Below are 22939 nucleotides of genomic sequence, written 5' to 3' on the forward strand. Positions count from 1 at the left end.
ACAGCAATACATTTTCCAGATAGCTCAAATGAATGAAAAGAGGTAAGTGCCAGCCACACAGCTCTGTGGAACCTCTGCAGGGACCACAGTTAGTGTCATCCCTTTCCATTAATTTTTGTAGTCAGTTTTCACACTGTAGGAACTCCTGTTCACATACAAGTGGAGCAAAGCTTTCAAAGATGCTAGTAATGTTCAATCAAGTTCAGAGTTTTGTGAAGCCTTTCTGCTAGACATTTCTTGCAACATTTACTCCATTAAGGGGTTACCAGATGTCTGTGCACTATTAGATGTCAGGGACAAGCAGCGCAGCCATTTCAAAAGTTTTAAAAAAGATACCAAATATCACCTCAGTTCATTTCAGGAAGTTTATTGCACCAAATATAGCAAAGAAATAGACCAAACTGAAAGCATACATAAACAACTGTAAGGAAAAAAAAACAAACAAAAGTTTGACATCGGTAGTCAGTCATTCCTAAAAAAGCTTATGCTCTTCAAACATGCAATAGCAACACACACTTCTTTTTCTACAATGGAAAACCTGGTATGTATGTCAAATTAGCCCACTTGACCTCAAAAAAAAGAAACCAAGCAAACAAAATCAAAACCTAAGAAAAAGTATAGAGTATATTCAGCAGTTCAGACTTGATTTTGCATTGGGTCCTTTTAACTGAAGGGGAAGGCTGATTATTTTGTGTAAACTTTATACACAAGAGCTTGGTGTAGCGGAAAAGGGTTTTTTTAGTTTTAGAATAAAGATGCATATAGTAAGGAGTGGATAACACCAATATATAAGTCTGAAGGATGTTACTACAAAGGTGAACTGAAGAATCAGCCTCTGATAATTTCTTGTGGGCAGAATGGAGCTGTATGTGTTAGTTCAGAGAATACCTATTTAAAATGTTTAGCTCTTGGTATCATGTGGGGTTAAAGAATTTATTTAGATGGAATACTACAATTCAGCAGTTCATTCCTCCCATCTGTGGATGAAGATTTAGTTGTGCCTGAAAAACAGCCTACATTCTTTAAACTGCACTGTGTAAACTACATCTATGTGGGATTTGGAAAGACTGTGCACTCCCACTTAACTAAGAAAGCATGTATTTAAGTTTACAAAAGCCTACATAATACTGATAAAACCAACTTTGGAATATTTGAAAATGAAGCTACATTACCAATTTTGAAACATTTCTGTACATTCATATCACTTTTCATTCTAATAAAATAAAAACAGAAACATGCTCTAAAGATAACTAACACATCTGTAAATACTTACTGCTCTGTCATGCCACACTAATCTACATAAACAGCAAGATGCTACCAAAAACCAAGTTAAAGACTTAAGAATCAAAAACCAAAAAGCCCTAGAAGGTGGAATCCTGTCAACTGAGGTAGTACATTTGGTAGAGGGGAAAATATGTATTTAACTTCCTTTAGTCTAAAGCCTCTTTTTGGATTTTCCTTCCCTCAAAACTAAAACTGAGAACAAAGATAGTTCATCATGTAATTTCTGAAGAGCAGCAAAAAGTTAGAGAAAGCAGCAAAAACTATAAAGTTTTAGCCTTGGCTGAAGAAAATCCAAGTGCTTTTGACCATTGGCTCACATGACACCCCTAAAGTAATTTGATGTCTTACCAAAAGAAGGATTTTAATTTTGTTTAAATAGTTGATGCAATAAAATCAGATATTACTGATTGTGGTATTAGTCTTGACACCACTGAACACTGCTGACCTTTGACTTCCTTTGTACACTCTATGATAACAAAAGCACATAGTTCTACATTAGCACGTATCTCTTTAGAGAATTGTCAGCCTGTTCAGATAAAAAGCCAACTAATACTTTAAGAGAACTAGAATTGACTTTTAATGAACTCAGCTTCTATTTAAGAGTGACATGAAATAAAGTACATCAGGATTTCTATATACAATCAGGGAAGCAGTTCCATAGTCTTACACATGTGCATGCATGTGTTCTCCATCACAGAACATGTGACTTGCTCTATGGTTCTTACTTTGTCTTAACCTTGTGGAATAGAGTGGTATCTCCTAACACCTATATGCAGAGGTAAGTTTATTTTCCATCAGATAAGACTCACAGACCAAAGATATGAAAAGTTTGCTTTTAACTATAAGCAGTAGGAGAAAACCTGAACCATAGAAAGGATTTTAGCCTTTTTTAGGCAGAATACTAGGGACAAGTATAAAAATGTGATAAGAGAAACAACTGGAATGTCAGGTTTAAAACTCAGTATAGAAGGAACTCCTTTAAAAGAGCCACATCAGAATCTTAAAAGTATCCCTCTATTTTGAAACAACCTCTCTTCACAGTAGGTCAGTCTACTTGTTTCCCTCAAAAAGCAACACAAGATGAATTAAGAATCCCATCACATTTAAACAACTCACAATATGCACATTTCATTATTTCGAATTATTGAAAGTTTACTGTAGAAAAGTCCAAACATCAAGGTAGTAGGAAATAAAACCACTTAATAAAAGCATGTCCCTTCAGCATTAAAAATCTGCAATCACCAACAAGGAGAACTCACAGCTGGTGACCAAGAATTTCTTACTAGAATTCACTACTCTGAAGCAATTGTGCTGTTGGCAAATTGCTTGCATGTTGACAGTTTTGGAGATCTCATTCATGCTGTCTCACAACAGAATGATCCAACATTGAGTTTTCAGTTTCTTTAAGAAGTTCATTTCCATCCTTTGTTCTCTCCTCAGTCTGGTCCATAGTTTCATATCCAGCTTAACAGTGCTTTATGCAAAAAAAAAAAGTTGTGTCTGGTTTTTTGTTTTTACATTCACGTTATCAAGCATGTGAAAACAGTAAAATACAAAATTTCATTTTGCTTTCTAGAAACACCAAAGGCCAGTATCAAGTAGTGAAGAAGTAGTTTCTGGTCTCAGAGTAGTTATCTATTAAGGAAAGGCACCCAGATGATAGTTCAAGATTTCTGTAGAATCAAAAAGGGTCACTGCAAACATTCATAATAATATCAAATATTGGGGTTTGCCCCCCTACATTTAATTTTACTTCAAACAATGCTCCTTTTTAAATTTTATTTTGTTTTCTACTAAAGAATGACAACTAGTATCTGGACAGAAGTAATACTTTTGACTAAAGGTTTGGTGAGGGGTTGTTTGTTGTCTTTTATTTCCCCAATAAGACTGTCTTCAGTTTGTGCCAGCTGGGTGAGCAGACATGCACTAACAGCACTGGTATCACACAGAAGTTGGTTAAATCCATACTTCTCAGAGATAGTAATACTTCATGACACCAAGACACAAGTTTAGATCCCAGGACTACAGTCATACAGAAACTTGAAAGACTCAGTGAAGTTGCATCAGCAACAAATGTAAACTTGTAGTAGAAATTCCGTAAGGCTTTCCCATAAAATCCCTCAGAAGTCCACTTCCAGCCATGGGCTCATTTGAATGCCTCCTCATTAAAACAGGAGAAGCCACAGCTTTCATAATCTCTGGTCCTTAAAAGAAGAAAGTCACATAACATCACGTACACCTCCATCGCACATAACATTTGGCTGCTGAAAACAGGTTTCTTGTTCTGAGCCCATTACTACACAAAATCATGCATATGCTTTGCAGTAAATTCATTATCCACTTGTGTACAGGAATGCTATATACATAGTTTACAGATTCTCTTCCTCCCCCCCAAGAAAAAAGCAACCAACATACACCACACACAAGCATAATATTACAAAATTCATTCTAACCCGCTTGTTCTTTTAACTGTTACTTCATGGTTTTGAGCAGCGTTTTGGATAGCAGCTCCAGGTCTGCCACATAGTGTTAACTTTTGTCCTTCAAATAAAAATAAAATGCAAGAATGCTGTCATTTTCTTGATTAAGAAAAGTGAGATTGTAGGAAAAACCTGAATGCCTTTTACATTATGTAAACTGAAGTCCTCCAATAAAACATTCAGTTGAAATCAGAATTGGAAGGTGGCAAAAGGTACAGTCATCACCTGCTTTCCTCAGTCTCCCCTTTACCGGTGTTTGGCACCTCTGTTCTTCATTCGACATTCCCATTTTCTTTATTTGACTTTAAGGTAATGACTATCCTGAGATTTCAATTTATAAGAGTATTTGAGCAACATATGGGGAATGAGTACTTGCTATAGCAGCCAACAAAGGCAAGTCATTGGATTCAATCCTAGAAATTAAAAAAAGAGACAGACTTTAAAATATACAGTCACCTTCACAAGAGAGAAACACAGAAAGGTATTCTTCATCTGCTTTAAAGAAACTGGAAATGTCTTGCTATAACTGAGTTCATTCTTTAATTATTACTTATTGCCATTACTCATACCAGTAAAGATAGGTAAGAATATTTAAAACCATGAAGTATACTACCATTTAAGTCAAAATGCAGTATTAGATTTTGTGGTTTGACTAAAACCTTTTAATCATTGCTGAGCCATAAATCTTAGGTTATAGTCCTAAGTAGGCGCAATAGTAGGCACAAATAAGCCCAGTTTAAGAAAGAACTAAACATCAGCTCACGGAAGGATATGAATTCCATGTTTTGAATGTAACTCAGTTCACCATACAGTAGCAGTTTCTTACCAAAAATGAACAAAAGCTGGAATTATTCTGCAAAAAAGGTAACCAAGAAAGTCCCTCAACCCCAATGGTCCATTTCCAAATGTATTGTTGCAGGACGTACATATGCATTTATACACACAAAGGTGCTTATTTCAGGGTTTTGCTATTAGAGCTACTTTTCTCAGAATGAAATATTGAGCAGTCTGAATACACTAGTTTTTTCCTACACTGACAAAACCCGTCTTCTTGCAAATGTTTAGTCACATCTTTCCCCTTCTCTGCTGTTAGCAGTTGTATCCCTAAAGCTGTATGCAAATCAATAACTATTTTTAGAAGATAAGCTGCCAAACAGGACACCTGTCCACTTTCCTACAACTGATTATTGAGAACTCCTCTTCCCTCAAGATATAACTGCACCACCAACTTCCCAAAAATTCTTAAGTACTTGTTGGTATAAAGCTTTCATTAAGAAAACAAGGTATGTATGAATACATGGACAGCCTCTAATGACCAAACATTTTCTTCATTCTGAAGATCTAGGAAGGACAAGTAATTTGTTCTGCTTTAGACCTGTCTCTCATCCTTATTTCCAGATGGCTCAGAAGAACCTGGGTTTTAGCTTTATGGGTACACGAAAGAAGAGAGTGTTAAACATAAAAAACATGACCTCATGGGAATGACATGTAAACATTCAAAAACTGAAAAGAAAAATTGCCCCAAGTTTTGCCATTCATTTAAAACAATACCTGCAATACTCACCCCAGTACTATTCCTAGTTCTTTTACATGCACTCTTGTATGTCCTCGAAGATATTCTGAAAGCATTTTGCTTTTGAGATACATCTCTTGTAGTCTATCCTCAAGATGCATTATGCACTGTAAACAGACCAAAAACCACAGAACAGCTTTAGCAATTGCATGCAAATTTTACAGACATGTAAGCATATCATTTTAGCTTCTATCTTAACTAGAGCACCTTTCAAGATAAATCTCAATTACAAAATCTGGAAGAGGCAATTGGTTTTGTTACAGCTGTGCTAGCAACATAAAAAGTTACACTACCCCCTCCTCATTGGGGAACCCCCTCGGAGTACTGGAGCTTCAGCTTTCCTGGGCAGCAAGTTTGTTGCACAAACTGCACATCCCATTTTCCACTCAAGTCAGCCACAGTGTTTGTTGGCTTAGTTTTAACCATGTTCAAAGACATTAAACACACCTTACTCAATCAAACCAGAATGCATGGATCAAGACATCATTTTATAAGTCAGTAGTATTTTTACTGAAAGAGTCTCTTCAGACAATATTTTCTTCATTTAGCGCACTAATTCTAGGAATTCATTCAAGGAACTAAGGAACTAAAAGACACCATTAGCAGTCACCATAAATCTACAGCCCTTTTGCTCACTACTTTTCTGTACAAGCTAGGTTACAAGTACTTGGTAGGTATTTATTAGTTCTATGTACATCTAGGTTAAAACTGTTTAAACATTGATGCTGTTCGCCAAAAGTTAGTAATTCAAATTGAAATACCAATTGAATCACACCCCTTTTCTTGCAGTAGTACCATGCCAGAAATACATACTATTTTTAAATACAGTCATGTGATGCATGTTAATTTCTCATACACCAACTGCAGGAAAGCAGATGAACCTTAGCTTCAAAGATAGAGAGGGGGTTTTTTGGTAAGACAAGGTGAGTTGGTAGGATGTCTTCACAAGGTGAGTAGGTAGGATGTCTTTTCAAGGTTTTTTTTTTCTAGGACAAAAGATACATTCAATTTGATATATTCCTCCTTTCCACAGGACTGACCACTTCAAAAAAGTTACATTAGTTCAGCTCTGCAGACTCCGTGAGATGAAAGCAAGAAGCGTGTGCAGAACTTCACATTATCTAATGCATAGTCATCTGGCAGGCAAAGACAGCAAATAGAAACAGCAGCAGCAAACAGCTTCAGACCACTGTCCAATGTACTTCTCAAGTTGAATAAAACCCTTAAGTATTAGAAATGAGACCCTGTGAAATGAGGTTTTCTAATTAGAAATAATGAGGAAAAAAAAATACTTGTGCTTATAGGCAGTCTACCATGTATTTTTCTGATTGTCTAGAGAAAGATGAAGATTCTTAATGATTCTCTGAGCTTATATCTGCACTTAATTATGGACGGCAAAGAGATATTTTAAGAAATATGTTACATAGTAGCCACCAGTGGAGGAAAGGCAAAAGCTTTTTTTGAGTAATTTGATCTATTTGCTTTAGGCAAGTTTTCACTCAAGTAATTATAATCATAACACTTCTGATTCTAATCCAAAGAGAAACACATCTTTTCCATCAAAAGTAACCCTAATGCAAAAAGCCTATAAGCAATTCCTCAGTGGTTCAAAAGAGCACACAGGCAATTCATGAAATAGCATTCAATATATCTCAATTTCAGCACTTGTGCAGAAGGGCTATGGATTGAAGTTGTGAGGAAGCAAGTAAGGAAGAATTCCACATTATTCTAAATGAGATTCTCTACGTAAGATTATCTGCCCCTCCTGAATGCCCAAGAATTGAAAGACATTTTCTCCCTTAAGCTCCATACATGAATCCGTTTTGTTCAAAATGTCTCCACTAAATGTGGTACATAAGGTTTTTTTGTTAGTTTCTTCAGCTTTTCTCATTGACTAAAAAAAAAAATAAATAAATCAGTCACTTCTACAATTAGAAAAGCACCTTAAAATTAAACTTTTTGACATGTTGCTGACATGTAGCAATAGCAATCATTACTCTCAAGTTGGCGTATGGCAAATCTCTCCACAGTATGGGCAGCAATCTGAAGTACCACAGCAAAGATATCCACCAATTGTCTTCTATCCTGTCTTTAGGCTGAGTTCTGTGTTTTGTTGCACCACAAAACCCCAAACCTTCATCTGAACAGTAATTGCACACAAAGATGTGCACTCCTAAAGGAAATGTCATGCTGCATTATGCTCATGTCTGATTGCTATCAGTATGTATGTTTTCATTAAAATTTAAGGCAATAGAATCGCTATGATAAAAGAAGTCACATTTCTCCCCTAAAGTTTAGTGGAACATTTAACTTCCTTCACCAAAGGTTCTGTTTCAGCAGAGAGATGTAAAATCCACCAACAAAAGGATCAAAGTGTCTCTAAAGTGGACTATACATTTACAAAGTATTGGCATTGCCACTTCATTGCTCCTTTTTGAAAAACATTCCACCTCCAAACTCCTCCCATATCACAGAAAGCATAGAGAAATTACATGTATTAACCCCAAGACAATATTGGAGTGAACACTAATTGCAGAATTAGCTGTTCAGTTTTAAAATGCCAGAATTTAAGGTGTGACTTTGCAAGTGTTAGGACAATCACAACCAAAGTTGCATATTTTTTGATAGGCAGAAGAATCCAGAGGCAACATTGACAGTGTACCCACATATTTTGCCTAGCACTTGGCCTTCAAGAAAGCAGCATAATCAATACCACTGATTCTATCCAAAACAATGCCAACTAATACTATTTACAACTGTTAGTATTTAGCTCTATCTTCTTTTCCATCTGTGAGCACACTCCTTACACAGGCTTCCTACAAAGTTTCTCAAGGTGATCTGCAGAAGGACAAATCAATTCTGTTAATTGAAAAAAGGTGAATACTGAAAAAAATACTCCCTCTCCCTTTGCCTATCACCATGTGTCTGTAAGAAATGTACTGTAATTACCACTAGCAGATATGTGGGCAATTCTGTCGTAATCAGCAAAACCAGCATTACTGATTAGCTAAGATGAACTCCACTACTAATGAGGGCAGAGAAGAGTGTTGTGGAATAGGGAGCATGCACTATGACAAAGTAACATCCCCTGTGGCAACCCACCCACTGCCAGGTGTTTTCAGGTTTCAGTCTCCTCCCAGCAATCCTACAGCAATACTGGCAAGACTGAGACAGCACTTACTGACAGGATTGGCTAAAACATGCATAAAACAGAAGGGTCAAATAAACACACAAAGCTAGAATTATCTGGGGGGAGACAGGAGGACAGCATGGTATTTGAATGCCCAAGAACAGAAAGTTGTATGCTAGAAAGAGGCTTGGATAGACAGAAGCCTCAACAACAGAGAAGTATGGAGATTATATAAATGAAAAATGAAAGTTTAAGAGTCCTAATCAAACACAATAAGACCATGCTATAACTGCCCAAACAAGTTTAGTTTTGGAATATATATTTTGGTGTAGTCAACTTTAATTAGGTCTATTAGAGGCAAGCTACACATAAAGCAGTATGTGTGCCTGGGCTGTAGCATGCATTCTCTTAATTACATTGTACCAACTCTGCATTATTTCAGGCGTTAGTTCATTGGCATAGCAACACGGTGTACGAGACACTGCATTTGCTATCAAAGCTAAGCAATTACCACTCTTGTCAGTTTCCAGTAACAGAATACTTACAAAATCAGCTGGGACGTTGAGTTTGTAAAGCTGTAAAATGGACTGCAATAAACTGGATACTTGACTCGAAACCAAAACATCCTTGCCTAACTTCATATTATCCATCATCTTTCTCTGGCTTGTAGCTACTTGTACATTCCACTTATCGGTGTCTGCAATAATGCAGACAGCTTCTGCTATGGGCTCATCTAGCACTGGATGCTGCAACAGATACAAAATACAAAGATTGTGACACTTTCACACACATTTCCACAACTTAGTTTGAAGTCCCTCTTTTTTCAGAAGGTAGGGAATAAGCAACTGATCCATCTAACGAGTGGCTTTGTCCCAAAGGAAATCAGCAGCATCTCAAAGACAAGGAATACCAACTTTAGTGACAGAGTTTACCTTCAGCAACATCAGTTAAGTCTTACCGGTCAATTCAATCAAGGCATTTAATTTTGCTGAAAGAGTGCTTCAAAAACACTGCTCTAACTTGTTTTTTCCCCCCCAAGTCTTCCACCTTCTCTGAAAAGGTAAGTTTCTTCCGAAATTAAAAGAGTAACAATTACACTGATCCAGTGATCACAAAAGTATATTGAATGTTTCAGAAATATGTGAGGGATTTCAGCATGCACAAAGTGGGATATGTATGGAGAGACAGTATTGTAAGGCCAATCTGATGTTTAAGAAATTACATATATAGGCATCATTTTTTCCACATAGTACATGAACATATTCCAGCAGGATGATTTTTAATTGCTGTTGACAATTACTAGCTAAACATATAGACCTGCAAACTAAAGTAATAGTTACTCTAGGGAAAGCTTAGTTATAAATTTAAAGTATAATTTGGAACATGGCAAGGTTCTTACCTATAGACAATTACTTTGTGTAGTCAGCCATTTCTGTTACAGCCTAGTGTGATACAAGCCTCCACAAGACAATCTCCCTTGCAACACATGCCACTAAGTGGTAAAATAAAATATTTCAACTTGCATATAATTTTTATGGAATACGGATAATTCTGTCTGCTACACTGATTGAACAGAGAAGCAGTTTGATTTTTTTCCAGTTTAATTTTTTTTTTTTCCTTGTGTTTACCTTTGAAAAGAAGCTTTAAGAAAGCATACAGGGAGGAATAAATGAGTCTAGTATGAACAAGCTTTGCACAAAATTAATTAAGGGCTTAACTCATTCAAGCAGGAAGACACATCAGGTGTGGCTGTTAAGAAGACACAGTAAGGAGAAAGAAGCCTGTTTGAAGGCTTCTATAGATCTCATGAGTATCACAACTCCTGTTAAGACACAAAACAATGCTTTAACTCACATGCATTGCATGAAGTAGGTCTCCTAGTAGACACTGCTTGAGTTTTTCATCATTATTTATCCCATGCAGCACTAGATCAGGTATATATGTATGACAATAACCACCTAGAAGTGATCTTCCAAAATTTTTCACACATTGACTGCTGATGGTATTTGCCCTGAAACAGAGAAATATGAAGGAGGTAAGATTCTTGCTGAACAAACTGCATTCAGATTTTACATGAATGCAAGGTTTGGTTTCATTTCCGCTTCTACTGCAAATATTGATCAATAATTGTACTCCAAATATAGGAAACTAAATTACAAGTGCTCTTTGAATCACAGATTTTAGAAGCTGAACCTCAACAATATACCGATTCCTCCAAAACTACGAAAAGGCAAATTTTCTGTTTTCGAGCTTGTGGTACATATGAGTTTTCTACTCTGCAGCAAACAGATTTGCTAAATTTAGGTTTTCTCCAACTCATCCCAAGAAACAAATACTTTCTAGCTACCTATCTTAAGCATCAGCAAGCTCTGCATGCACCTGTAAAGTTCCAAGGTTTCCCAGCAGGATGCTCTTATTTCAAATCTGTCTGTCAAATACATCAAATCTAAAGAATTATCGAAGTGTTGCTTATCCTCAGATGTTCTGTCTACATTTAATGGCTTCAGGCAGTTTATATACAAAGGTGTGATCGCTTTTTGTTAGACATTTGAAGACGACCTTTGTCGCAAAACTTCACTATCTAAACCTGCTCTGTCTTGGTTTTCTTTTTTGCCAGGTCTGTTTACAAGAGCCCTAATCACATCAGCATCTGTTACAGATTTGTTTGCAAGGATCTGAAATCCTAGAGAATTTCCCAGAGCATATGAAACTCTGAACATGTCTAATGTAGCAACAACTTAATGTAGAATTAAATGGAGTCATAAACTTCTTTACCTTGGTAAAGGAAGTTCCACTTCTGCAAATTCCTCAAGTCTTCTGCTGACAATATCACGATGCATTTCATCAGGGATACAACAATCACCTTCTTCATCACTGGCTCCAAGAGCACTGTCTGAACTCTCATTTCTTGGAATGTCCCCTTCAAGTCTGAAGGGGATTTTCCTTCCAGCATCCCCATAGGGGATATCTTGAGCACCTATTTTAGGGGAATCCTGTTTGACAGCAGAACCTACTCCTACACAGACAGGGGAACAGTTCTCTAGATTGCTAGAGCATAAAGTTCTAGTTTCTTTCAGACTTGGCAACATTACAGTTTTTATATTATCTGTGAGCAAAAGCTGTTCACTAGATACTGTGTCTGCTAAACTCTCTTCAGTTCCTTCACTTTCCATTGGCTGGTTAAGTACACACTCCTTCCCTCCACAGGGCGGGCTTTCTGCATGACACACATTACATTTACTGACAGGTATAAAGGCAGCTTCACAACTTGCTTTTTCATTCTGGCAAGCATCCACAGTCAGATTTGTGGAACTTGAGGCACAATGTACCACCTCTGGGTTCTTTCTGAATGCCTTCAGATTTTCTTCCATTTCTCTTCTATGAGTTTCTAAGTCTGACTCTGGTGATGCAGAGCTTCCAATCTGAAAAGTAACCTTTTCTAAGTGTGAACTCCTGTGACCAGACCTTTCAGGACAAGGTAAGGCAGAAGACCTACTAGACAATTGCCTTTCCATTTTTCTCTCATTCTGGTTCTTGTTGTTCTTTATATCTATTAAATCCTCCAAATTGGATTGCTCTTCAAAGTGATAGGATACAATTCCTGTATCAGGGGCAGTTCTTTTCCTACCATCAGCTGCTCCTTTACAAACACTGCTAGTTAGACAGTCAACAGATGAGTTATGACTGGTCTTTCCTATTGCTTCTCTCTTTTCTTTTGAGGAGGCTGAGACAGCATGAGCGCAGTCTTGGTCATGTATGCACTCTGCAACACTCTTGTTCTTACTTCCATCGTTCTTTGGAGGTAGGATTGGAGGCACAAGAGCAGGTTCATTTTTAACAGTGACAACCACATAATCAGACTCCTCTACCTCCCCCTTTTCTAGTGCAGTTGTGATCTTGCTTCCATTCAGCACTTGCTCTCCTTCCCCAGTCTTCTCAGTCCATGTCAGCTGATTTTCCTGCAGCTCAGAGCATCGAATGAAGTAAGTTAGAACATAGAGCAAGCGCTGCACCAACTCCTTGCGTTTTCCAACAATAACAGTTCGAGTCAGTCTAACTGGAGAGCCTATGGCACCATACAGATCACCTACACAGGAAAAAAAAGAAGTTCACAGCTATATTCTACTGTAATATACTGTTTAAAAATCAACACATTCTGAAACAGCAATGAAACAGTTCAATAAAAGTTTAGAACAATAACAAAAGCAGTCCTCTAGCACTTCTTATACCTGACTTGGGTACAGAAGGGTTTCAGTAGTTTGTTTTGGTGAGGGATTAGATGCTATTAGTTTATTTCTATTCAAAGACCCTAAGGGTTTTATTTACAAGATGCTTACAAGACACTATCACTTGGAAACTGACACGACATGGGGTGAACAGGAATATATTCAGTTAAACTTTGAAGCCAGCTACACTATTTTTCTACTAATTTTCTTTCATAAAGTTATTGGTCTATTGCAGCTTCCCCAAAGTCCTGTAAGAAGTAAATATGGACAGCCAATAAGGGAACCTTCACACGGTCTGTTAGACAAAGATAGACTAATTCATGAAATGCCTATTAGCAGGCTCAGTTAACCTACTTGTCTTCACCTGACAGCAATCAGATAACACCTACTATATGGTCTTTGACTAATTAAATTGTGGCTATTACTACCAGCAGATGGGAGACAACCATCAAAAGCTCAATATTCTTTAGCCACTGCAAGTGTCCACCTTGAAAGCAAGCTTCTCTTGCAGATTTATCATCTACCTGCTATTCTACCAGACTGTTGCAGGAGCTAAAACCTTGCTCAGGGCTGCTTACATGTTCCAGTTTGCCACCAGCATTTTATACTAAGCCTCATGAAGCAATAGTAAATGAAAATTATAATCAGAACTTCAAGGTGGTTTCTACCAAGTTCAAGGGGAACTCTGGTTTCAGCATGAAAAGACAAACAGAATACAAGCAACACATTTATGCCCAGGCTCCTCTTTGCCACACAGAACATGAAAGGAATGAGGCTCCTAACTCCATTCCTGCAAAGCAAAGACCAATGAGACAGTAATTCCACTGCTTTCACTTACTGTTTACCCCGCCATGATCTGCCATTTCCTACAACACTTTTGATGCACTGGTGTGCTGTGATGACACCAGTGTGCTGGTTTTTCTCTGTAAGGATGTTTTTTACTATCAGCCCCATAGCCTATCATGCCTGCTAATTAATTCCTCAATAAAGGCACATGTGAAATTAACCTCAATGCCGGGTGGGCTACAAGTACTAGCAACTTGGAAAGGAAATGGGAAGACATGTTTTTATTGTCCTGTTGCTATGGAAATCAAACTGAGGCTTCATGTTTATTTGCACAACTGACTTCATATAAACCACTACTAATAAGACAGTACAAAAAGTCAATGCCTACTGTTAAGACTGTTATATTGAAGCTGATGTTTAAGAGACAGTAATAGGTCTTCCTGACAGTGGTACTTAAGAGTTGTGCAAGTATGTAATGGTAATCAATATGTAATGTATAATGAAAACACAGGTCTGAAGATGAAAAGATGGGCAAGTCAAAATGCTTTCCTTATTAAAAGGTCATTTACATTTTAAAGCACTAAGCCCCACAATTTTTATCCCCTCGACTCTTCTAACGAAGGAGACCAGCAGAGGGCAACATCTCACTTTCATTATCAGTTACTGCAACCACCAGTAAGAGTTTTTAGGCTTTATAGGAATGAAGAAAAACCATATAGTATTTTGAAATTAAAGGACTGAGAACTTGGCTCGACCAATGCTGGTAGCAACATACAGCCTGGGAAAGCAAGAAGAGAAACAGATTCTTGACTTGTCCCCAGTAGTGGCTCCTGGGAGTGACCACAAGAGCTACTGCTGATCTTATACCTCCAGTCCAGCTGCTTTTTATAACTCCAGACCTGGCTCAATCCTCAAAACGCTAAAACAATCTTCCTTTTTTTTATTCCAAGTTTAATCCATTACTCCTCTGCATAATATTTTAAAGACATCCTAAAACAGGAAACACTTCTACTACAACTACATGGCCAAGGTAGTAATTTTTTCACAAAGATTGTGAGAACAGCAAACATAACTGAGGCAATTAGGAGGAACACAATCAGTGTAAAAGTCACATTAGTGCTTTAGGGTGCATGTGTGTTATTTTATATGGCAATATAGTATATTGGTTAAAGATAAGGCCAACATAATGTCAGATTCACTAATGTTGCCAAGAAGAGGAGGAATTTTCAAGGAAGTAACACTGCTGGCTCTCACTGTCTCAGCTCTCACATATCTACTCATTTGATAGAAGTTATTTAATCCCTTGTATCAAGAAAACTTAAAAGATATCAAAATATTTGTCAGAGAACAGCTCAGGAAGCTAACCTTAGAAATAAAAACTTCACTTAAACCCATACAGATAATTGTGAATGAATGGAGCTACTGCCAGATGCTAGATTTCTACTCTGTTGTCTTAGTGTCCGTCCTAGCTCTGTGAAAAAGGAATAAAACGAGACAGCCAGGGCAATTTCAGCTACATAGAGCCTCCCAAGCCCAGAGAACTCCCCTCTAATCCAGTCTATTCTCCTGTTCTTCCCAAACTATTCAGATTGTTTACAGCACTTGCACCATCTCGACATTTCTATATTAAGCCACTTAACCAGTCAACATAACAGAGGATGACAAGGGACCCAGAAAAAAGCAGAGCAGTTGGGCTATGCAAACAGGCCTCCAAATGCTATAATTAACCAGGTGAAAGACATCTGTTGCTATTTCTGCCCAGCTTACAGCAAGGCAAATGTGATCTGGATCACAAGTAGTTCTTGGCTAAAAGGAGTAGATACAGAAGGATGCTAGTTATAGGGAAATATGAAGCTTTCCATTTGCTACTGACCAAGCTGTGCCCAGAGAGGATTATATGGATGAGATTTTGCCAGCATGTTCACAGACTGTGATGTGCGTTTCTCAGAGAAGGCCTTTATAGGAGGATGGTCAACCGGCATTACTGTTGGAACCCAAGCCAGATGATATGTCAGCACCGCAGTTAACAAAGCAGCAAAGAACCTAGGAAAAAGCATATGATCAAAGTAATGCCAGCAAAAGAATTCCCATGATGTGCTCTAACATATCCACATGAACTGGGAACCACACAAGGTTATTTTAATAAGAAGGGGGTGAGGGAAGCTTACTGATTTTTGTTGATCTGTTCTATCAGAAATGTAAATTCTTTAAGAAACCGCTGGCATAGCTGATTCTTTTCCAGGGTGCTGGACATCATATTAAGCCACACAGGCTCTGCAATCCTTGGAACAGAATATAGGTTCCAGATGGTAGCTCTGCTCAAAGAAAATTTCCAGAAAGTGTTAATGTGCACAAACTTGCAAACACAAGTAGACCCTTTATTCTTCTATTGTCCATGGATTCCACTTTTTGTAAGACCTAGGAGACTAAAACTGGAGTTTTTCAGACACTAATGTCCCAGAACACTAGTACAATTTAGCACACTGGTAACTTACTGTCTTTATATGAATTATGTATGTGTTCCCTATCTTTCCCTGTGTATTTCTACTCAGAGAAATTCTATTCATTGCAGTAATTTGATTCTACATTCCACACATTACAGAAACTCCATCTCACCAAAGCTTTGAGTGGAGACTCCTGGACTGCCTCTTTTCTTGGCCTCTGGACATTCCTTTCTCTTAGGTGCCAAAAAGAGAGCTTTCGACAAGTTTCTTGTTAGTTACACTCTTCAGTATTTTTGGCTAGGGGTAGGCTACTCATCTACCAGAACACAATCAGACCACCTGGCTTCTGCTGATGCTTGTGCAGACAACTCTTGAAGAGATCTTAAAGGCTTTAACTCACAGCCACAGGCAAGTACAACAGAACTACTTCTACTCTCTTCCTGAAAATGGCTAAGCCAGTTTTGCTTAAGTCTTCCAAAGACATTTACCAAATACACAACAGAGAACATTAATTCACGCTAACTTCAAGACTGGATGAGTTACAGGACCTTGCATTCAGTTGCTTATAACTGGAAGTGACAAATATCTTTAGAGGGGCACAGGAAGAACTCTTCTTGTAATTAAAAATTCCATCAACTCACCTGAATTCTCCCAGGGCATCCATAACACGGCTGATATAAACCTGCACCCTTTGGCTGGACTCTGCTATTTTTCTACATGAGATCATGGCCTTGAATAAGAGTTAAAGACACAAACCAGCGTCTTAAAGGGTTCACATTCTTCATCTTTAAGATTCATTAACATATCAAAGTAACTAAGATCTAGCCCCAGTGCTACAGTCACTCAGGACAACAATAGCTGCCAACCTCCCTCCATCTCATGAGAGACTGGGCAGAGGGAGAAGATAACATTTTGAGAGTTAAGGAGAAGAGAGCAACAAATCTTTTGTACTTCTTTTAGTGACTGCATGAAAGGACAGAATGCGGTCCTCTCCACAGTCTCCAAGTTGTCAAGAAAATCTCATAGCGAAATATGGGGAGAAGGAAAGAAACAGAAAAAACACTCCTAGAATAGAATTCTCCATTCTTATTTTGACTGAAAAAGAAACCATAACTCTTTTCCAGCAAATGCTGAATTTCAGCTCAAGACTACCTGTGTATGGACGGAAGCTTGAAACCACACACCCTCTCTCCAGTCATCTACTGGAATCTTGAATACTTCATTCTATTTGTCTTAACGTGCAAAGATAAGTGTCAAACTAGTATTCTGTACCTTTTCTATTGCATATTTCAGCTTGTTCATGTGAGATTCAAAAAGGGGAAAGTGAGAGAAAAAGAAATCCTGGAAGTTTCTCTGTGCTTCTTCATTTTCAGGCAGAGAAAAGATTATGCTTATTGCAATTTTTTTCCTCCGAACCATTGCAGGATTGGAACTGCAGCTTTCATCAGCCATACTAAACATTTCTTCAGTAGACCTGTAAAAGAGATTTGTTAGGACAGTTACCAATGAGAGGTGATTTGTCTTCTACTCATCTCTCTACACATAGAAGGTAATTAATTCTTAGGTCCCCTTTGACTGACAACATGGGACTTTTCCTTCCCCTGTTTCTGAACACAGAATACCCAAAATTCTGAAGAATAAGACCTATGTTTGCTCCGATAGGAGGGAAGGCAAACCCCAATGAGGCTAGCTCCTAAAGTGATGTGAATGTTATCCTCTGAAATAGAGCTATTATAAAATCCCTCCTGGATTTGTCTTTAAGGGAGACTAAGAAGAGGTAATGGAGACACAAAACAAAATCCTAAGGAAAAAAAAAAAAAAAAAAAAAAAAAAAAAAGAGTAAAAGGTAATTTCAGAGTTGTGAACTGCACTCAGCATTCAAGCTCTTGTCTAGGTGCTCCACAGTATGTCCACAATGCTCTTGACTCTGTAAGGAAATTGGGAAGGAAACATGCTACCTATATTGTTCCAGCATCTTATGATGGATGTTTTCAGGCACTTAACCATACAAAATATAATTTTCTATATTAACCACGGAAAAAATGTCACTGTTCTACAATTACTGCGAAAATACAAACTTAACACCGACAAAAAACATGTGGCCTAGCTCAGATTTGGTACTATCAGTTTAAAAGGCTCTGTCTTCTGCTAAAAATACATAAACAGTGGCTATATAACCCTTAATACACACCCAAGGTCTGTTTGTTCACATGAGAGCTCTGCCACATTTCTTTCAGCAGTGATGCTACTTTTAAATACTACACAGTGGCTGATCCCGAGATAATACTGCTCAGTACACCTTCAGTGAGTTTGCAGATGATGCTAAATAATGGGGGGAAAATGGTCAATACACTGGAAGGTACTGCCCAGAGAGGCTGTGGAATCCCCATCCTTGGACATTTCCAAGATTTAATTAGGCAAATTCCACAGCAACCTCATGTAAATTCCAAGCAAGTTCTTCACACAGGCAACTGATTCAGATGATATCCACAAGCCTCAGCCCAGCATGAGTTGTTTGTGTGATTACACAAAAGGGTGGCAATCCTCTCAGTGTTTCTCCACAAATACTTGTAGTGTTCCTGGACTCACAGAACTATTTTTTTCTTGCTTAAAGTTTCTTCATCAAATTTCACAGAAAAAATAAATAAATTTGAAGAGTAAAATAGTACAGTTAAAGTGCCTTTTAGAAGGAACTTTCAATCCACTGAGAAATTATAAGGAGAGAGGGGTTAGAACAGACAAGAAAGCCACCAGAAAACAGAGACAGTTCGAGTAGCAGCTCATGGAAATAGCTTAGGTTTGGAGTTCCTTTATAAGTTAAGACTGCAATATTGGTGAATGGTAATTACAATCTTGAAGGCTTTTCCTAACAGAATTATCTTGAAAACCAGTCTGTGGCATTTACAGACCGCTACAAGGAAAATAGCGAGAGGAAAGCCTGAATGATAAGCATTCATTCTAAGATCATTCCAGAAATAAGTGGTTTATAGTTTAATTGGTTTTACAAAGTTAAATATACAAAAGTTTCTCATCATAGAGATATGAGTCCAGGGAAAAAACCACACACAATAAAATTCCAGCAAAGAAACAGCTTGTGGGAAAACAGAGTTCAAGACAAAAATATAACCTCATTTGAACTTCAGGAACTTGCATGCAGAGATAGCAATTCCCAGGGAAGCTAGGAAAGGATGATCAGTCAGCATCTCAGAAACATCACAAGCTTCTGTACTGCTTCCCAGGAAAAGCTTCTGTGAGAGAAGCCTTTTTAACGAAGCTGCTACTCTATCTTTCCTGCCAATTGACTACGCGAATTTGCACCCAGACATCTCATTTTCTTTGAGCTATTGGCCTAAAACACCAGTAACAGAGACTGTAGAATTTTGGCTGTACAGACCGAAGCACAAACTCTGCTGTCACTGAGATATCCAGCCAGAAGCCTACTGTTTTTCTAGCAAGTAATTGGAAAACGAGTATCTGAAAAGGCTTTTTGGCTTAGAAAGAACCCCCAATTCAAGAATATTTCTAGACAGTGGAAATAATAATGCCCTGTTTCCAGTCTTTCCCCAGCATACATTCTCCAGTGTGGAAGAAACACAACGTACTCCCTACAGTCTTTTTAGGCCACTTTGCTCTAAACAATTTGTTATTCTCTGAAGACTTTGAAGAAATTCTATTTGTGAAATTTTGGCCACTTAAATTGGGCTGAAATTATCTTACTTACTCCAGATATTTAACTTTTTTTGCATGCTCTCAGCCTTACTTGTTTAGGAACCTAGGCTAAAAAGTATTTCAACTTACTGAAAGCAAATTATTTCCTAGCTTATGATTTCTATATCATGTTTTCAGTTGAGAATAACTGCTACATGAGCACCAATGCATGATTCTTCATGTCAAACATGTTCAGGTAAGAAAATCCAGAAAAAAGTTTCAAGCACTGACACTAGTGAATGAAGTCTCTTCAAAAGGGTTTGGTTTTGACTGACCACATATTTTAACTGGCAGCTTTTAAGCTTCTCTTAAGACAGTGAAGTGGGAGACTCCAAAAGCAGGAATTTCTTGTAGCTCTTCACTAATTGCACACTGTCTCTGTGTGCAGGTGGATGAGTACATATAAACAAGATAATCAAGAACCATTTCATATTTTGCAGCTGACAAAATTTGTTTGTTAGATTTGAAAAGTGCTGTATTCCATGCTTTGTTATGCCACTGAGCTACAAAAGCTAAAATTCCAAAACAGAAGTCAAGCTTTTTGATTGCAGATCTTTTTTTTTTCCCCCCTTCCTGTTTTGGCAGAAGTCATGTCAGGAACATCCTGTACCAGCCAAGAGAGTTGTCGAGGGCTATTACTCCAAAATTTTAGTAACTGCTCACTAGTCAGAGTTCATCATAGTATAATGTAATTACAGCAGTAGTGCTGCTACAGTCCCTTTCATCCCAACAGGATGTTCTGCTCCAGAAACAGTTTAATTTGCTTTTTACAATGTAGCCTCAGACACAGCCTACATATCCAATAAAAAAACCCAAACAACAACAACAAAAACCAAACACACCACCTCAAGGTACATTTCAAATTGGGCCTTGCAGTTCATATTCAGCCCAAACTTGATCTTTCTTTGTACTAGCAATCTTATGTAACACACATGGAAGTCAGACTGAACTGACAGCATTTAATAACAGGATTTGTCCTTTCAAAGAAAAGAGGCTTAAGTTCTGCTTAGCTTGAATTATTGCCAAACAGCTGTTGCAAGAATAAAGGTGTTGCACTCACCACCGTGGAATAATTCCATTCTCTAAACTGGTTGTCTGACTTCGTAGCCAGCGACGTTGGTAGCTGCTAGAAGATGATGATGAAGAGCTTGGAGATGGAAAAGGAGTGACCAGAAGACTGCTCAGCGATGCTATCAAGAAAGCAAGAAACCCCACATACACCAAGTTACAAGTGCTGGTTAAATATTTTTCGTCATACTCTAACTGGGAATAAATTCCTACAAATGCTGTTATTGTTTGCTGATTTTTTTCATATAACCCACTTGCAACAAGAGAAACAATTACTTTAAATAAATCTTTCTGCCTGAGGACATTCTTCTTATAAAGTCAGAAATCTTCTCCACTAGAATATACTAAACAATATTTTTATTCTCACTAAAAGTATTCTATCTGCTAAGCTAAGGGGTGTTGCCCTCACATTAAGACAGAGCTCTTGGTCTCCTGACCTACTTTTCCTATTCAGTGCAAAAATATCTTCTCTTCCCTTGCTTTAGGTAAAAGCTCCAGCCAGCTATTCCTCCAAAACAGAAATTGGTTAAAAAAAAATTTAAAAAAAAAAACAGAAAATGAGTATGTGATCTGGTATAGGTGATTCTGCTATGGCAGGGGGGTTGGACTAGATGATCTTTAGAGGTCCCTTCTGGCCTCTAACATTCTCTGGGCTGTAAACCAAGAATATCATTACAAATATTCTTGCATTAAATCCTGGGACAAAAGCAAAAGAAAAGCTTCTTAGCAGATACAAAAGATTTTGGATTTACAAGTCATAATGTGCTTATATTTCAAGTAAATCACTGCACCAAAGAATTGTAGCATAATTACAAAAGTAGGCAAATAAGACAGATACCTGACCGAGCAATGCCACTGTCTCTGTCCTCATTTTGTCCTCTGCTAGGCATATCAACAGGTGTGCTGTGTGCTAAAACAAACAGATCAGATCAACAGAAAATATTACATAACTCATCATACTATTTGCCAGCATTTAAAAAAAAAAAATGTTTAAACTTAAGGGTCAAAACCCAGCAAAGTCACATCCTGTACTGTTACTCCAAGTAAGCAGTGTGGTGTGAATAGAGACGGCAGCAAAAAGTATTCCCATGCTGAGTTTCATATCAGTCTTAGAGAAAGTTCATTATTGGCCCCATCTAAAAACATCTCAAAGCACCTTAAGTGTGAATACAGTCTACATCATCAGAAATCACTTATACTTTGAAAATGAGGGCTGTTGGTACCTCCACCTGTCAATCTTGACATTTTTGTGTGTGCAAGATTGTGGTTTTGCACAGATTAACATAAGAATAAATTAGTCAAATACAAGGTCCATTAAGCTTCCCACTCCCCAAGCAAAGATTTGCTATTCACAAAGCCTCGCAGTAAGAAACATTCAGCCTAGGTGGTATTATATTGAAGTGTTAGTAGAGCAGTCACTGAAATAGTAAAGCATGCAAGATTTGCAAAAGCTGTGAAGAAACCGCATTGGTATTTCAGCTCATGTTTTGCAATTAACATAATTAGGCTTAAGAGCTACCCACCTGCATGGGTCATCAGTATGCCTGTGAAAGGAGACTTTAGGTAGTTTGAAGTTTTGAAAATTCAAGAAAGTGATATTTTTAAAGAAAAACCTTAGAGCCTCCCAGACATAGTTCAAGAATCAATTGTGAATGTCTCATCAAATTAAAAAGATGGCAAAAAGAGAAGAAAAAGCTGTACACCAAGCAAGACACCTGCAAGCTAGCAAGAAACCAGCTATAAGCCAGGTAACATAAGGTCTCTCAGAAACATAAGGGCTCATGTATTATTAAAAACACTGCATAAAAACACCTTTAAACATAGAAAATTGAAAAAGAAAAAGAACAAAAAGTAATTAATTTAGCTATTTTTTTCAGAAGGAAGATTTTAAAGTATAAGCTGATAGATCTATTATCACTATTTTAGCCCTTTCTGTTTCTAGAGAGTAATTATGTATGTCCTGCAAGGATTCAGAAGGAGCTGGATTTGTGTGTGCATATGTGGTTACACTGGCTGGCATTCCACACAAACCTGCAAAGAAAGAAGCACTGCGGATGAGCCGGAGGGGACCTCCTTCAGACACACCCTGCAGCAGTTTGCTGCTACACAGCTGTAACATACCTAGGAAACAAAAGCAATGCAGAGAAAAATCCAATGCAAAAAAAGTGAAGAAAAGAAAAAAGGTGATGCACAGAAAAAAAAAAAAAATAAAATCAACAATGAACAGATGGCCTCATGTT

At 37.7% G+C, this 22939-nt stretch overlaps 1 protein-coding gene across 3 annotated transcripts in view; it reads right to left on the bottom strand.

Annotated features, from left to right (window-relative positions):
- Positions 1-351: 351 nt before the first annotated feature.
- FNIP2 (folliculin interacting protein 2) overlaps positions 352-22939 on the bottom strand; it is a 48074-nt gene continuing 25486 nt past the window's right edge. For 2 of the 3 annotated variants that reach the window (XM_068137188.1, XM_068137185.1), the window contains exons 7-17: positions 21538-21609; positions 20692-20821; positions 17196-17397; positions 16565-16653; positions 15648-15794; positions 15353-15522; positions 11243-12554; positions 10322-10478; positions 9013-9213; positions 5329-5444; positions 352-4177 (exon numbers count right to left, since the gene is read on the bottom strand). In XM_068137188.1, the coding sequence (XP_067993289.1) occupies positions 4099-4177; positions 5329-5444; positions 9013-9213; positions 10322-10478; positions 11243-12554; positions 15353-15522; positions 15648-15794; positions 16565-16653; positions 17196-17397; positions 20692-20821; positions 21538-21609 (2675 nt within the window). In that variant the 3' untranslated portion in view covers positions 352-4098. Of the gene's footprint in view, positions 4178-5328; positions 5445-9012; positions 9214-10321; positions 10479-11242; positions 12555-15352; positions 15523-15647; positions 15795-16564; positions 16654-17195; positions 17398-20691; positions 20822-21537; positions 21610-22730; positions 22821-22939 lie in introns of all 3 variants that reach the window. The other variant, XM_068137187.1, reaches the window with a different exon arrangement.

The sequence above is a fragment of the Melanerpes formicivorus genome, unplaced genomic scaffold, assembly GCF_026170545.1.
Source record: "Melanerpes formicivorus ecotype bairdi unplaced genomic scaffold, bMelFor1.0.p_v2 SCAF_4, whole genome shotgun sequence".
Lineage (NCBI taxonomy): Eukaryota > Metazoa > Chordata > Aves > Piciformes > Picidae > Melanerpes > Melanerpes formicivorus.